An 18285-nucleotide genomic window follows, 5' to 3' on the forward strand; every position below is an offset into this window, starting at 1 on the left:
TTCATAATTATTCCATTCCATTCAAATGTATAGTTCCAACATTATTTTTCACACACGCAAACACACGCATGCACACACACACACACACACACACACACACACACACACACAGATTGATTGATTAAATCATTCATTCATTCATTCCAGATTTGTTCAAGACATTCAACATCATCAATGCAAATCATGTGGCTGAATATGCAAAGAGGTATTTGCCAAAGGATTGGAAACAGACACAGGAAAAGCATGTTACCTGGGAGATTGGCAATAATCTGCATCCACCCTCAGGGTGGCTCCAGGAATTCTGGAAGTTTCTCAATACTCACTTCAGAGATCTAAGCTTTTTCGATGGCATGCCATTAATTCCCATCAAACCAAGAGATGATGTCAAGCATACCGTACAACTTGCAAGATTACAACAGAACACAACCCTAATTTTCCAGCAGACCAAACAAACCAGCTTGCCAGACCAAATTGTTCAAATTGTAAAAAAGGTTGGTGGAACAGTTGTGAAAGACAATGACTGGCTGAAGCATGAGGACCTTGACACTTATGTCTTGAACCCATCTCCAAGGAGTGTCATGCGACTGTTTGTGAACTTAGATTGTCAGCATTTTGTCAATCAAATCAAGACTCTCTCTCATGGAGAAAGGGAAGAACTCAAAGAGTATCTCTCTAGTTTGGATTCTCTTACAGTCACTGAGAAAAATGTTCTGTCAAAGTTACCTATTTTCCAAACCATGGACGGAACATGTGTTGCTGCCCATTCAAAAAAAGCTGTACTTTTAAGTTCAAGTCCAAAAATACCAACAGATCTCCCCATGCCTGATACAGTTGTACAGTGTGCTACTGAGGCTGATCGCAGACTACTTCCACTGCTCAACATAGTTCTCTTGAATACAGCTGAAGCAACTGGCCTCCTAATTGATGGAATTGAAAGGAGGGATTCCGGCAAAGAAAATGTAGAGAAAGTCATGACTTGGATTCTAAAACATGGCAACATTCTTTTCTCTCAGAATGATGCTTTGAAAAGGCGATTGATTGAATTGAAATTCATTGAAATGAATGGAGAGCTGAAAAGTACTTCAAGCTTCTTTGATCCAGGAATAAAAGAATTCAAAGTTCTTTTTGGATCACATTTCTTTCCTCCATCTGTTTATACAAAGACCCCGCAGATGCTTGAGAGCTTAAAAGATCTTGGATTGCTGACAAAAATGAGTGATGTCACTCCAAACCTCTTGTTGCAAGCTGCCACACAGATTGAAAAATGGCATTCACACTCAGAAAATGAAGCTGTTAAAAAGTCTGAGGTGCTTTTAAAACTTCTGAATACCAATGATTTGCTGGCCAATTTCACAAAAGAGCAGCTTAAATGTCTCTCTGCGTTACAATGGATCCCATGTGTTAAACCAGGTGATGAGAACAAACTCAATAAGGGCAGAGGCCTGTTCTGCCCAAATGAAGTAAGGCATTCAATGTACGACGACATTGTTGGGCATGTAATGCCTCTGACAGGGGAGCTCAGTGAGAATGTTGGTACCAAACTTGGTCTCACACATGTACCCCCTCCTGAGAAGGTGAAAGAGAATTTGTCAGCATTGAGATCCATGACACAGACAATGAATACTCCAGACACAGATCCCAACTTCAAGAGGAAGTTGCACAGCATTTACAGACACGTGCAAGATCACATTTCTGCATTCCAAAAAGTGATGACGGATGATGAATGTTGGCTATGGACCCACAACCAGTTTGTTTCCCCTCAGGATCTTGTCCTTGACTACCCACCTAGTCTAGATCTGAGCTCTTACATTAAGAAGATGCCAAAAGAATTTCTGCCATATAAGAGATTGTTTATCAAGTTTGGACTAAAGCCATGCCTTTCAGATGAAGAAATAATGGGTATACTTCATGATATCAAGCAAAGCATTGATGGAAGGAAAAATAAGTTTGCAAGTTTATCTGAGCTGAATGTGTCAGTAGCCATTATTAACTGGACATGGAAAGAGAAGAAGACCTTCAATGATGATATCCTGATGCCCGTCAGGGTAAAGGGTGAGCAATTCACCCTCAAACCAATGTCGACAACAGTCTTCTGTGACATAAACAGAGAGGAATTGGAGGCACTTGATAAGGATGAGGAAGAATTGTATGTGATCCATGAGCAGATACCAAAAGCAACTGCTGAGTGGCTGAAGGTTCCACTTCTGAGCACCCGCATCCTCAGTCCAGAACAAGTGGGAATAGAACAATGTGGGCAGCATGAACCCATAACCACAAGGATTAAGAACATTCTTAATGAATATGATGAAGAAAATGACATTTTCAAAGAGCTTATACAAAATGCTGAGGATGCTCGTGCAAAAGACTGCAAGTTCATGGTGGATTTTAGAGTGCACAATACTCCTCCTGAAAGTCTGATCGACCCGGGCATGTCTCTTTGCCAAGGGCCATGTCTTTGGGCATTCAATAATGAGCTATTCACAGAAGAGGACTGGCGAAACATTGTCAGGGTAGGAGCCGCCTCAAAGGCCAATATGGTTGAGAAAATTGGGATGTTTGGACTTGGATTTAACACTGTATATCACATGACAGATGTTCCCTCCATCCTTAGTGGCAACCATCTTCTCATTCTTGATCCAAATGTCAACCACTTGAAGAAGCATATCAAAAGCAAAACTAATCCTGGAATCAAGCTGGACCTCTCTAAACAGCGACATGCGTTTTCTGGTCAGTTCAGACCATATGAACACATTTTTAATTGCAATTTCTCCAAAGCAAATACTACCTTCTACCCAGGTACTCTGATCAAATTACCATTTCGGACATGTGAAGAGGCTCTCACATCTGAAATCTGTACAAAGGTGTATGACAAACACAGTATTGTTGCCTTCCAGCAGCACTTAGCCAAAAACTCACAAACTCACCTGCTGTTTCTGAAGAACGTCAGCACCATATCTCTACAAAACATTGCAGACAATGCTCCCACTCCTCCAACAGAGGATGATATCAAAACCATTTTCACAGTTTCAAAAAAAGTTTTGAAAAACATGGTAATTCCAGATGAAATCCATACATTAAAGCAACGTGACGCTGAAAAAAAGCTGATGAATATTGATGAAAAATGTAAAGAAGTAATTGACTGCTGCACGGTTAGCATTGCCGAAATAAGCCAACATTGTAATGGCTCTAATGTCCAGGCCTGGCTTTTGTACAATTGCTTCGGGACAGATCAGTCCTTACAAATGGTCCTTAAAGATGACAAGAAAGCAAAATTCTCGTTGCCTGTCGGGGGAATCGCTGTACCCTTGCACAATGATCCAAAAACCAAGAAATGGGTCACATCACAGACTGATCTAGTTGGACAGGCATTTTGCTCCCTCCCTCTTTCCATTCACACTGGCCTTCCAGTGAATATAAATGGACCATTTGCTGTGACTTCCAATCGCAAAGGTTTATGGGAGACTGGAGTAAAACATCACTGGAACCAAGCTCTTCTTAAGGATCCTACAGCCACGGCATATATCACAGTACTTCTAACCCTGAAGAATAATGCTGAACATCAGGACCTGGAAAGTTACTGTTATCACACCTTTTGGCCTGATAGGGAGAAAGTGAGTGATACTTTCAAGCCTCTGGTAGATGCCTTTTACTCTGCTATCTTCCAGTACTCCAGCAATGCCCTTGATCTCTTCAACGATGGTAAACATTGGTGTTCAATTGACAAAGCTATATTTTTACATGAAAGCATTGAAGAGGACAAAATAATTGGCAGCCTTGCAATGAAGGCATGTCAGAGCTATGTAAAGGCACCTAACCATGTTGTTCCTCTTCCACTGTGGGTGAGAAACAGCTTAAGAGATGCTGGCTTGGAAAAGGCTCTACAGAGCAGAATGTGGAACTGGGAAAAGTTTTACAATGAAGTGGTGTTTAGCAACCTGACTACCATGGACCCTGAGAGTAGAAATGCTCTTGTGCTGCATGCTATTGACCTCAACAGTGAGCCAATTGACAATCTACTTAAGTGTTACCCATGCATTCCCACACAGAGTGGACAACTCCAGTATATCAAGAAGCTTGTGAATCCATCAGGGAAAGTAGCCTGCCTGTTTGATAATAACGAAGGACGCTTGCTTGAAGGAACTGAAAGTGACTTTTGTTCCCCCAAAAGGATTCAGCGGCTTCTGGAATTGGGGATGCTTAATGACCAACTCCCACTGGAAGACATTTTGGACAGAGCAGGCAAAATCACCTGTGTTTGGAGCAAAGACAAAAACAAAGCCTATGGACATCTGAGGTGCATCCTTGACTTTCTGAGGAGTTCCCATGAAGAGGAGGGCTCTCCCTACTGGGATCTACTAAGGAATACAGCATTTATTCCAGCATTTCCTACAAACTGTGAAAAAGACCAAATGGTGAAACTTTGGAAGCCTGTTGATGTATTTAGTGATGAATGTTGCTCCCTTGTAAGCATGATACATCCTGTGGTGGATCATACAAATCTGAACCTGCACATTGCTGATCCAGTCATCAAAATTCTGGGAATTCATCAAAGGTGTGACTTGAGACCTGAGACTGTACTTCAACAGCTGCAAGAAGCTTGTAAGGAAACGCAATCCTTCAACAATTGCAAGTCTACGCTTCACAAAATAGCCTATGAATGCTACAAGTTTCTGGATCATTGGCTCTACAATTTAGAGGATACTAAACTCATTTCACAGACTGCACACTCATTCCCATTTATTCTTGTTGGGGACATGTTTGAGCATGTGAGATCTGTGGCCGAAAATGCGGAATTTGAAGCAAAACCATATCTCCATGTGCTGCCAACAGCCTTCAGTGGCTTCAAAAAACTCTGGGATTGTGTGGGAGTTGAAAAGAAATTCACAGTTGATCAGTGTCTCACTGTGCTCCAGAATCTGCATACTCTCCATGGATCCAACCCCCTTCCAAAGTCTGATCTCACAGTTTGCCTAACAATATTAAACAGAGGATTGTATGAAGCTAAAGAAGAAAACCTAACTGACTGCCCCATACCTAATGAACATGGTGTTTTACAACCTGCAAGCGAACTATATTTCAATGACAGCCCCTGGATGCCGGTCACTTCAGCTTTCACCTTGTGCCATGAAAATATCCCACATGTCATGGCTTGCTATTTTGGAATTAAGACAACCAGGGGTCAAACTCTGGAAGCTAATTTAGTGGAGAACTTTCCTTCCTTTCCTTTTCAACAGCAAGAGCAACTGACTGTCCGAATTCAAAACATAATTTCAGCTTATCCAGCAAAGAAGGATATACTGAAAGAGCTCATCCAAAATGCAGATGATGCAGAGGCCACAGAAATTCACTTTGTGTGGGACAAAAGGCAGCACGACACAAAGAAAACATTTGGGGAGAAATGGAACCTGCTACAGGGCCCGGCCCTATGTGTATACAACAACAGGTTGTTTTCTGATGCAGATTGGAAAGGCATTCAACAGCTAGGAGAAGGTGGGAAACGTGACATTACAGGGAAAACAGGAAAATATGGTCTTGGATTCAACTCTGTTTACCATTTGACTGATTGCCCTTCAATCATGACTGGGGATAACAAACTCTGTATTTCTGATCCAAATCAGAAATACATTGAAGATTCGTCAGGAAAACCATCACCTGGATGTGGTTATGAACTATCAAAGGGTTTTAAGGAGATGTTTGATGATATCTACAAGTCATTTCTTCCTGATAAATTCACACTTAAAAATGGCACCATGTTCAGATTGCCTCTTAGAACAGGTGCCTCCAAAATATCGAACCAGGGAGTGACTGATCAGGATATGATTGAGTTGTCCAAAGCCCTGTCTGAAGATCCAGAAGGATTGATCCTGTTTTTGAAAAACATCCGCAAAATACAATTTCATGAAATAAACGAACACTCGCAAGACCTCCTCACAACCTTCACTGTTGAAAAACATTTCTTAGGGAAGAGCAATGAAGAAAGATGTTCTTTTCAAGAGCATCTATGCGCGGCACTGCAATCAGACAAACCAGCAACTCCATGCAAAGCCATTTATGATATCAGCATTTCAGCCAGTGACAAACGGAGGAGCAAATGGACTATTGCAGAGCAGTTTGGGTCCTTCAAAAGCAGCACTGGAAAAGAGAGGAAACATTCAGACATTATACCCCAAGCAGCACTAGCTGCATGTGTGCATTCTGAGCCAGTCAGAATTGGAGACTTCAATGGAGGAGTCTTTTGTTCCCTTCCTCTGCCAGGCAAAACTGGACTTCCAATACATGTCAATGGAAACTTTGAGGTTGATTCCTCCAGGAGGGACCTTTGGAAAGCAGATGGCCAAAGCCTGAAAACTATTTGGAATGAGTCTTTAAAAGAGGACATCGTAGCGCCGTTGTATGCCGATTTGATTCACTACCTCTGTGGCAGCATTGCTAATATGAATGTCCGTTCCATAACTGGAACGTATTTGTCAACAGCGCTTGATTGTTCTTACTTGTGTTTTTTCCCAACCGTCTCAAATGACATTACCAAGGATTGGCATGGTATGGTACAAGAGGTGTATCAATCAATACATGAGAAAGCACTCGATGTCATTCCACTATTGCGGCACTCAAAGTGTAACATTGGACATCAGTCAATTACAGAGTTCACTTTTGACTGGTGTACTGTCACAAAGACAGAACTGACAAATGCACCTCATTTGATAGACCCGGAGAGCACCTACATGAGATGCATTTTGGAGGATCTTGGCATGAAGTTAGTTCCCTTTTCCAGAAAAATGTCAGAAATTTGGCACGGTTTCAATACTGCTGAAATTGAACTGAACTCAGTCAGTCCTTCAACTGTGCGAAATTTCCTTAAAGAAAAAACACTGAATAATGCAAACCAAACTAACAGGGGTTTACCTTTACCTATCTCACACACTCTGATTAGAGATGAAAACAGATGCTCAAAGCTGTTACACTTCTGCTTGAAAGATGTCAACAAAGAGAATTGCACTTCAATCGATGGACTTCCGCTTCTTCTCACAAAAGATAAAGTTCTGAGAGTGTTCAATTGTACATCTCCAAAGCTGATTTCAAAATATGATAACCTGTTCTTTGGATATGAGGAGGATTTTGCAGATTGTAACATTAATACGGAAAAGATTCTAAAAGATGGTGGCTTTCTCCACAGTCTGACAATTCCCACATCAGTGAAGTATATAAAACCTTTACTTCAGCAGCTTCTTCAAGACAGTGAAGTTGATCCAAGCTGTAACCTCCATGTCCCAAATGAGGCAATACAGAAGTGGCTGAAAGAACTTTGGAGATTCTTCACAAGCGAAATTACATCATCACCACTAGATGGAGGAAGTGAGCAACATATGACACTGAGTTCTGTTAAGGAGATGTTCCATGACTGTTTTATATTGCACGTTGTATGTCCAAGGTTAAACAACAGACCCTTTCTCCAAACAATGAAAGACATGCCAAGTGTGATTAAGTCTGGCACAGAAGGGGACATACGAAGCATTCTGTTTAAACTTGGCTTCACAGAGCTTAATTGGTCATTCTACACTGAGGTGAGCAAACAAATGGATTCACTTTTTCAACCTGAACTCATGGATCCAAATGACAGACATGCTGTATTAGATCATGTCCACAAACTCGATCATTCAGAGTTTAGTCACCTTTCCAATGTTGAGTTAACAGAACTTCAACGTTTTTTACAAACTGGAATAACCACATCCAAAACCAAACAGGATTATCGGAGAAAGCTCACATCTTTGCCGTTATTTGAAACCATACATGGGGAGCGTGTGCAGCTTGGTCATCTTGAACAAGTATTCCTCCTCAACTTGACCTTAATCTCAGTGCCAGACTTTTCAGATCTCTTACCGCTGCATTACAGAAACACAATGTTTCTCCAGCACAGCTTTGTGAATGAGTCACTGTCCCGACACTTGAACATCGAAATACTGTCTGATTTGGAGTTCTTCATGAAGTTCATCTTGCCCATCCTGCACAAGCTCACAGGAAGACAGATTATTAACTGTGTCAAAATATTGTTGTTAGTACAAAATGATTACAATAACATGATTACAATAAATGAGCATGAGGACAAAATAATCTCTTCACTGAAGGATGTGAAATTGATTCAGAGTGCCGATGGGAAGTTGGAGAAGGCATCCTACTACTTTGACGAGGATGTTGAAATGTATAAGATGATGATGCCTCAAGACAAATTTGTACCTGAGCACTTTTGGAAAGAGTTTGACCCAATCCAGCAGTCACGAGTGAAAACATTGCTCAAAACACTGGGAATGAAACATGTTGTGTCAAAGGAAGAGATGATAGCTTTTGCATTCCAAATAGAACGAGAGGCAAAAGGCCAATTTGAACTCAAGGAGCTGAAACAGAAGTCATCAAAACTGTTGAAAACAGTGACAGAACTGATGTTCACACAAAAGAGCAATGATGAAAAACAAAAGGATACCCAAAAGTTGATGGAGAGAATTGCTGACATCAAATTCATTTTTCCTGTAGCAATTAGGAAACCACTACGTGACTACCATCCGCCATTTGCAGCCGAGAGAACTGCTGTTGCAATAAGAGGTTCTTTGATTGAAAGTAGTGCAGTGGTCAGGGATGAACGTCTGATTTGGACTTCAATGCCAATCATAGCTTTACCAGGCTTCTTTTACTGGTCAAAGAATAACAAAATGCAGATGGTGATGCATGCTGGAGCCCTTGAAAGGCCACCTGGCTCGTGCGTCACCACAAACATCAGCAACATCTGTCATGTACCATGTCAAACTAATGAGCTGATAAAAACCCGTGCTGAAGTGTTTCGCACTTCATATGACTATCTACAAACAAATACTTTTGATAGCCATTCACTGACTGGCCTCCCTGTTGTGTTGGTTGAGAACGACACAAAACTGGTGAAAAGTGAAGAGACATCTCTAAGCCTCCACAATGACTCTGCGTTCAGGCCCTATTTCTACAAAATTCCTGGGGACGATATCATGTATACAAGGTTCTTCAAAGAAATTGGTGTTAACGAGGAGCCAACAGCACTGCAGTATTGCAATGTCCTCGAAGCAATTTACACTGAGTCCTGCGATAAAAATACTCTGAACACGAATCAGCTGATAACGACCGAACATGCCGTGCACGAACTGTTTCAGCTAATACAAGATCAAGGGAGCACATCAGCCCTTAAACTACCAAAGGTTTTACACCTTCCTTCAAGAGATGGTAGGTTGTATCCATCAAACATGATCTACTTCAATGACACAGTGTTCCAGGCAAACAGGTTAGAAAGAGCATTGGAGAACAAAATACACCTCCTCAAAAATATCTTTAAGGGCAGTGATATGTATGAACGTCATCGACTGCTGCAGTTGCTACCAAAGGATATTCAGCCCAAAATGCTCTCTCAGTATACTATGGAGAAGGTGGTGGATTCACACATGCAGACTTGTGAGTATGGAGCCAGGTGCAACTTTAGTGGGTGGTTTGAGAAGCATCTCTCATCAATACACTTTAAGCACGGACTTATCTGCCTCATTAGAGAGCAATCAAAGGAAATTACACAAGAAAATGCAACCAACATGTGTAAGCAGATGTTTGGCAGCATTCAGATGATATGCTGCAAAAGCCTCGAAACAGAGCTTTGGTTTGATCAACAACCACTAAATGACACCAAGGCTGAAACGGAGGTCAGTGTCGAAAAGGGACAAGAAGTTTGCATTTTCTACTTGAAACACAGTGACATCACAGATCTTAAAATGATGAACGAAGTCAACATGACACTGACTAAAGAGATCAATGCTCTCTTGGATAATACAATTTCCTCAATCCACCTACCAGTTCTTGGACAGCTACTTATGTGTGACACACAGCAGGAGGTTCAGAAAACACTGGCTAAGAACGAAATTCATGACAGTGGTGAAACTCAAAACTTCCTTTTTGATGCACCTGCCCCTGGGATGGCGATCCCTGAGGAATGGCAGGATTCTCTAGATATGAACGTCAATAACTTTGAAGAAGGGGAATTGGTTGGCTATACTGACTCTGCGTCAGACGATGAGTACATTTATGCAGTTATTGTTGAAAAGCTGCCAGAGCCTGCTGGACAATTATTGTTATATTCACACAGATACAAAATCCAAATTGGTAAAGATGAGGTCATCGAAGTCAGCTCCCTCAATCTATATCAGTTTAAACCAGAGAAGAAGCCAAAACAGGAGAGGAAGCCAAATTGCATGGAACTTGAGTCATTAATGTACTCTGTATCATCTACAAGGCTGTCACCCACAACATTTGAGGAGGCCAAAAAGGAAATTGATGAATGTTTGGCAGAGATCTTGACTCTGTCTGTGGAGGACAGGCGAAAGGCCATGAAACGGCTGTACCTGAGATGGCATCCGGACAAAAACCCAAAAGACGAACACCTCGCCACTGAAGCATTCAAGTACTTGCTGAACAGGATTGATGGGCCGATGCCAAGCAAATCTTCAAACTCTTCTCATCCACGGCAGAACACAAATTACAGAGACTTTGGCAAATCTTCAAACTCTTCTCATCCACGGCAGAACACAAATTACAGAGACTTTGGCAAATCTTCAAACTCTTCTCATCCACAGCAGAACACAAATTACAGAGACTTTGGCAAATCTTCAAACTCTTCTCATCCACGGCAGAACACAAATTACAGACACTCCCATCCACAGCAGAACACAAATGACAGAGACTCCCATCCAATGTGTAACACAAATTACAGGGACTTCTATGAGCAGTGGAATCAGGAAGCCATGCGCCACAGACATGGTCGGGAGAGATTCTATAGAGACTGCCATTCATACAGTTATAACTTTTGGACACATCATGGAAATGTCCCAAGACCAGACCGAGAGGAGGCCCAGCGCTGGTGCAGACAGGCTCGCTGTGATCTCACAGCCGCTCACAATGACACTAGCAGTGACAGTACAGAGTGGTGTCTGTTCAAGGTCCACCAAGCTGTGGAAAAGGCTCTCATTGCTGTAGAGTACAAAAGAATAGGTCAACAGCCCAACAACTGCTCCATTGCACAACTCGCAAAAAGAACTTCCCACTACAGAGCTCAGTTCATTAATTTGCCCCAGGTTGTAGAAGAACTAGAATTACTGGGAGTCAACGACAAGAAGACTCAGTATCCAAGCTGTCACCCTGCCCCCCTCATTCCCAATGGGCAGTTCAAACCAGAGAATGAAACTCAAGCACTGGAGCTGGCATCAGAGATTCTCAGTCAAATAGAGGCATATGTCAATTAAGCTTCAAGATGGTAGGCTTAACGTGTTAAGTTTAAGAAGATAATGTTGAAATGGTTGTCAACCTTGTAAACAAAAATTGTTAGAGGAACAATAATTTCCATTTTTCTTTGAGATGAAAATATGAAAGAAACGTAAACTTATTTTGAGATGGTAATACTGGAATTTAACAAAATAAATGCAAACCATCCACATCCTTTGTCTGTTTCCTTTTCAGAGCTGTGATTTCTTATTTATCAGAAAGTAAGGGCAGAGGGTGGCATGGTTAGTTATTAGTGAAGTTGCACAAGGTTGTCTTCAGTAATGTGTATAATTCATGGCATGGATGGAGGATGCTGTGTATTAATCCCTTTTCACTGGCCAAATTCACTGAATACAAGTGTAGAATAGAATACTGTACCTGCCTGGAATCAAGTATGTTTTCCAACCGTCACAAAATAACAGCAAAAACAAATTCCTAAAGCTGATGTACTGAATATTACACACCCATTCAGGACAGGTCGGGAACAGCTTTTAATATCTACAATATATAGCTAAAATCTGCCTAAGTCCTAAATGGGACTGTATTGCCACCTTAGACATCAGTCTCTGATGTGAAACAAATCTTTGCTCACAGCTTAACTCTCTGTACAGACTGCAGTTTAATTGATCCAAAACACAGGCATTTACTAATAAACATTACTTTATAGAGCGTCGCAGTCCCGCCCCTTCATGACGCCGCCAGGCCCAGGAAATAATTCCCAATGCATTTTCCCCATAGACATTTCAAAACGTATTTATTTAAAGACCTTATAAGCCAAAGCCAACTCGAGTTGTGACAAATCATGACAACAAACACAATATTTTGGTCCAAACAAATAATTACAAAGAAGAAAAACAAAACTTTGTTGTAACCAGCCGTTTTCTTCTTCTTTCTAATTATTTGTACAGCCTGAAAAATTGTGTTTGTCATGATTTGTCACGACAAGAGTTGGCTTTGTACGAGGCTTAAAATGTCTTTAAATAAATACTTTTTGAAATGTCTATGAGGAAAATGAACGGAGAATCATTTCCTGGGCCCTGGTAGGGGGACTGCGATGCTCTAGGCTTGCAGTGGAGACCAACACGTTCAAGTTAAAAGCATTGTATTTTTTATTTATTCATTAAGAAATAATGTTATGAAAATAATGACGATCGTATAGTGTATCCTTCCGTATGTTAAACAAGAATGCTGTGAAGGAGGTGAGATTTCAACACTCACCAGAATAGAACGGTCTTCTTGTGTTGGGGCTGTGTGTGCTTTGTCTCATTTTGGAAGTGGCCTGTTCCCAGTGTTTGTACAATACAAAATGCTTACAGGGCTCATGTTTCTTGTTCGTCCATCGTCTCCATGGGCAAGAAACTTCCAAATGCTAGTTATTAAGGTGAAAGGTTCATATTAGCCAGTTTCAGTCTTTGTCCTACTGTATATCTTCTGATGAACCCTCCACGCGTGTCCACTATTAATAACTTACACAAAATCTGTACATACTTACAGCAGGCTAGCTGCCTGTTTCCAAAGTGGTGTGCACATACATATAAAAGGAAGGACCATACTGTGATCTTTAACATAATGAGGAAGGGGGAGAAGGTACAACAGTAAAATCTGGAGTGTTCAACTGTTCATTTAAACGGGTTAACGCACCAGATTTACTGGTTAAGCAAAGCACATGAAATACTTGCCTTGCACAATACTGTACATGCAACTCGAGACATTTGCAAACACTCATTCAATGTTGATGGCACTCAAATCTGACCTGCATCAATTTACTACCCTTTCTTCTGTCAGATGTAACATTCTTAATAATTCACATAACAAAATAATTAGGGTTTGTAATTGTTGTTGATAAAAAAGTATAGCCATCTTGGTAAAAAAAAAAGCGCAACAAACCCAATACACCTCTCCATTTCCTATCAAACAGCTTAGTGAAATTAAGTTGAACGTGAGCTGGGAGAGGAACAGGGCCAGGCAACTGTTAAAATACTTAAGGCTTAATTGAAGACATATTTGGCTAAGTTACTAATGCATGAATGATTGGTCTCTCCAGCTCCTGTTCAAATGATCACATGAACGTAGCCTGTCGGCAGCAGTCACTCAAAGCAACAATGTTACTCATATTGCCTATTTGTTCTGATAAAATGCTACATGACATGTCACATACTTGAAAAGAGCAAACTAAGGAAGTTAAGGGTGGAACCACAATAATCTTTCTCAATTACTTAATCAACACTACATAGTACAACCACAGGAATGATTCGCTGCAATCAGCAGCACCAAAACATCCTGAAGATTTAAACACAAGAATGTGGGTAACATCTACCAGAATTTCCTGATTATTTAAGAACATGACTCTGGAGTTAAAAACAAGAATGTGGGTAACATTTCATGTTGGACACGTATGTCGTATAGCCTACTGTAGAACTGAATCCATTTGCAACATTCAGAATGGCACACTAACCAGAACGCAAAGCAACAAGGCTATGCAAATGTGAAATGTTAAACATGTGAGGCTGTTTGAGCCAGGGGAGTTGCAACAGTGTGCTATGGCACAAGTGTACAGTATGGCAAACGCAAGTGACATTCATCGCTTTACTAATAATAATGGCACAAAGTATTATTGTACTATAACCATCTGTTTGGCTATCAGCCGCCCTGGGATCAAAGTTATACAATCTGTTATTCATACAAAAGCCACCGTAGTGTAAGCATAGTCCGATGAGAGATAGGCCAGATGACACTCTTTAACTTTCCATCCATGTGACGCTTTGTTGTCATCGTCCTCCTTCACCTTTTCATGTGTTATGGGTCACATATGATTGCCTCTGGCTGTCTGTCCACACAAGCCTCACCGGTGCCAGGAACTCTTCTCCTCCGCTCCCGATACAAGGCTGACGCTTAGGTCATCATAAGCCCCATTATTAACGTCCCATCTCCTGCTGATACAAGATGCCCCAGCACCGGCCCTCACATGTTATAAGCCACGTAGATGGGGTCCAGCTGGTCGGCCAGGAAGCCGTCCCTCAGGTGCATGCGTTGCTTCTCGCCCCGCGAGTTGATGGGGATGACCCCGGGGTCGACCACCACCACCACCCCGACGATGAGGTAATGCTCTTCCAGCACCACGTTGGTGACGAGGGACACCAGGTCCAGAGCCTCCTGCTCAGAGCCCTCCAGCTCCACCACCACCACCAGCAAGTTGGTCCACGTGAACACAGCACTGGACGGAAAGGGGAGAGGGGGATGCATGAGGGGAGGGAGGAAAGTGGAGGGTGGGGGGGTGTTAAGTTAGAACAAAGGGGAAGGGATGGGGAAAAGAAGAGGACGTTTAGAATAGGATAGCAATGCTCTGCAGTAGGTTGATCAAACAATTCATGTCTGACATTCTGCAGCTTTATTCACATACAGTAGGTGGGAGCAAGCTCTGCCATTGATATACAATTATTATCAGGGTCAAGTATAGATTCTAGGCTTTATTTAATTCAGCTATAAGTCGTTACTTGGACTAGAAAGTTTACATATTATAATGTATGTTACACCATAAAACATTTTTAAATACACTTTCAGTATTTGTCACTATGTTTCTGTTGTTGCGGTGCTTACTGCTTAGGATAATCAATAATAAAGTTGAATATCTCTGCTGTCAGGAAGAAACAACAAAATGTTCACTTTTCAGGAAATACATAAAAGGAATATATAAATATACTTATATTTTGAAAACAAAGCAATACTGCTTCATGAACCCCTAATGACGCAGTTAGCAGCAACAAAGCAGAGCCAATCGTAACTCAGGATTGTGCCGACTCGCACTGTTTCAATGAGAAGCCGAAAATTAATTTTCTTTATTGGATCAAAATATATTTCACTGGCGAATAATCAACTATTAATCAACTATTATGGTATTCGAGTCGACTACCAAAAATCACGCTTGGTTCATGGCCTAGTATTTGGCACACGCGGTGAATTCAGAACTTACCATTCCGCTATGCTCTTGTGTGAGCGGATAACCGATGTCTCAATGTCAATGGGATGATACCTCATTCCTCTGAGCTCCAGGGTCTCGTCTAGGGAGCCCACCACATACAAGGCATCATGGCGTTCTGCAACACACAAACACACACACACTTTTTGTTATCTTCATGATTCAAACTAATATCTGATAGGGGTGTGATGTTACGTCATGTAGGTGACAGTGGTCTAAAAAGTGTTATTGTGTCATTCTACTACAGCGATACAGTTGTTGCGGGTCGGTGACTGTACTGATACATTTCCCTTAAAGCACAGTGGTTCTCAAAGTGGGGCCTGCGGACGTTGGTTCTAGGGCATGGGTTTTCAACTGATTCTGACCCAGGGACCACCATCCTGACTAAGAGCAACCTGGGGACCACCACTATTGTGCGTGGCGGGTCCATCATAGACCCACCCCACACAATAGTGGTGGGGGGTTCATGCACCACAGGGAGCTGGAGAAAATAGCTATAATATCAATATAATATCTAATAAAATACAGTGATTTTGTTTGAATATGATGGAATATGATTAAGGATTACTGTGATTATGGTAAGCTCACATTTCATATCACACACACCATACAGTAAGAACTCCTGTAAGTTATTAAAGTACTAGAACGGTGCCCGTGGGGCCCCTATACAGCAGTGCCTGTTGGGCACTGGCCTACTTGGAACGATGCAAGTTGGAAATTAATATTGTATATTATGTCTGGTTGGTCTCCCTATATCCCCATATATGGAGTTCTTTGTAAGGCATGCCCAACTATGGAGTGTTGTGAAGTCAGAACAGGCCAGTTCCATATATGGACACTGGGCAGGGCCCGGTCCAGAGCCCGGGCAGAGGCCTGTTTGGGGCGTTTCTGGACAACCGTGGGTCCAACCGACTCGACACCGGGCACTGCACCGCACCCACCTGCTGTGGTGTGGAACGTGTGTGTCGAAGTAACGGCTAACGGTTCTCGAGTTACGTGGATTACACACACACACACACACACACACACACACACACACACACACACACAGACAGACAGAGACTTGGTGCATTTATAGATAGATATAGCATCAAAATCTGTTTAACCACCTTAATTGGCTATTTTCAAAATAACGTGAAAACATTTGACGATTTTTGGAATATTTCTGAAACATTTCAACAACTCAAATCTTGTATGGGGGTCCCTGGTGCAAAATGATAAAGGTTTGAGAACCACCGTAGACATAGCACTAGCGGTGGTCCTTGAGAACCACCGTAGACATAGCACTAGCGGTGGTCCTCCAGTCCTCATTGAGAACCACCGTAGACATAGCACTAGCGGTGGTCCTCCAGTCCTCATTGAGAACCACCGTAGACATAGCACTAGCGCTGGTCCTCCAGTCTGAGAACCACCGTAGACATAGCACTAGCGGTGGTCCTTGAGAACCACCGTAGACATAGCACTAGCGGTGGTCCTCCAGTCCTCATTGAGAACCACCGTAGACATAGCACTAGCGGTGGTCCTCCAGTCCTCACCTCCGCTGGCGTCGGTGAGTTGGGTGCGTCTCAGGAAGCCCAGGTAACCCGTCCTCGCCCACACCGTCTGCGTGTCGCCGAAGCTGAGCTTGGTGTTGAAGTGGTCGGCGTGCAGCGCCTCCTCGCCGTACACTGTGTAGTAGCCGCTGGCGTTGTGAGGACTGCTCACCCACACCTGGGAACACACAGGGTAGGAACGTGACTAAGTACATTTACTTAAACACCGATCTACAAGCTCACAACATTGAATGTACTTTAAGTACATTTTGATGCCAATACTTTTGTACTTTTACTCACGTACATTTTGAATTCCGGACTTTTACTTACTATATTGCAGTATTGATACTTTTACTTAAGTAAAACATTCAAGTACTTTTTCCACCACTGCCTGGGAACACATACTGTAGGTGCGCGAGTAAAGGCATGACGATGACAAGGCAAAATGCACTGAACAACATATTAGAAGATATTGCATTAATATAGAGTATCCACGTCCAATGTTTTGACACATAATACTGCTACTTCATCGGGTCTGTATACAGAAATAATTGCAACACATGGGAGAGGGGGTGGAAGGGGTGGAAAGTAACTAATGTACATTTACTCAGCAGGTACTTTTACTTTACGTATAGCCCTATGTACAACTCTGCTAGGATGGACTCATGAGACTCATCTAAGTTTAAACCAATACATCTTCACCAAAAGAAACCAAAACTGTGAAGCCTAATTTAGGAATTTATCGTGTGTCCCATGCTGAAAATAACTGACGTTCAAAGTGAAAAAAAAACCCCACATAGCATCAATACAGCTTCAACTGCTACAGAATGGACTTCTCACCTCTCCTAAATGGGAGTCGCCCAATGGTCCTTTAGTCTCTGTGTTGGCGATGATTACTTTCACCCCTGGTAGGATCTGGAGGGGTTAGACAGGGACTGGTTTTCAATCATTCATATTTAAGACATTGGTAACATCACATTTAGGAAGACGTGGGGGGAGAACAAAGACCATTTGTTTCACAGTCAAAGTAATGCCATTCAGTGGTTTGTGCGTTCATGGTGCCGTACCTTCCCAGACTCCATTAGTGGTAAGCTGTGCGGTGAACCTCTTTCTACTAGACGAACCCTGAAGAAGACAAAAATATAATGCATCGAAATGTTTAAACCCTGATTTCCTATAATATGTATGTGGGTGTGTGACACACACACACACACCATTACCGAAGATTTAGTAAATATCTGACCTACAAGCTTGTAGATTGGCTATTTACACTATTATTAAGTATGGTAAAAAGCATAACAGTCCAGCAATTCCATTTTAGTACACCCTGTGTTCACAGTGGGAGATGACTCAGTGGTGCCCCCTACCTGTCATGCCGCAGTGCTCTCATGTCTAGGTATACAGTGGTGGGGTCTGGTCCTGCCGTGCCCTGAAGAAAGACAATGCAGAATGGTCTGTCAT

At 42.1% G+C, this 18285-nt stretch overlaps 2 protein-coding genes across 7 annotated transcripts in view; one reads left to right on the top strand and one right to left on the bottom strand.

Moving 5' to 3' along the window:
* The window catches only part of sacs2 (sacsin molecular chaperone 2), a 30619-nt gene extending 19160 nt beyond the window's left edge, over window positions 1-11459 (top strand). The window contains exon 8 of the mRNA XM_080786439.1: window positions 148-11459. Within this exon, the coding sequence (XP_080642565.1) occupies window positions 148-11297 (11150 nt within the window). The 3' untranslated portion in view covers window positions 11298-11459. The remainder of the gene's footprint in view (window positions 1-147) is intronic.
* Window positions 11460-12407: 948 nt separating this feature from the next.
* The window catches only part of dip2a (disco-interacting protein 2 homolog A), a 124089-nt gene continuing 118211 nt past the window's right edge, over window positions 12408-18285 (bottom strand). For all 6 annotated transcript variants that reach the window (XM_080786626.1, XM_080786628.1, XM_080786624.1 and 3 more), the window contains 6 exons: window positions 18192-18253; window positions 17892-17949; window positions 17665-17739; window positions 16828-17002; window positions 15287-15410; window positions 12408-14530 (listed from right to left, as the gene is read on the bottom strand). In XM_080786626.1, the coding sequence (XP_080642752.1) occupies window positions 14278-14530; window positions 15287-15410; window positions 16828-17002; window positions 17665-17739; window positions 17892-17949; window positions 18192-18253 (747 nt within the window). In that variant the 3' untranslated portion in view covers window positions 12408-14277. The remainder of the gene's footprint in view (window positions 14531-15286; window positions 15411-16827; window positions 17003-17664; window positions 17740-17891; window positions 17950-18191; window positions 18254-18285) is intronic.

This window comes from Protomyctophum bolini, assembly GCF_963924005.1.
Source record: "Protomyctophum bolini genome assembly, chromosome: 16".
Classification (NCBI taxonomy): Eukaryota; Metazoa; Chordata; class Actinopteri; order Myctophiformes; family Myctophidae; genus Protomyctophum; species Protomyctophum bolini.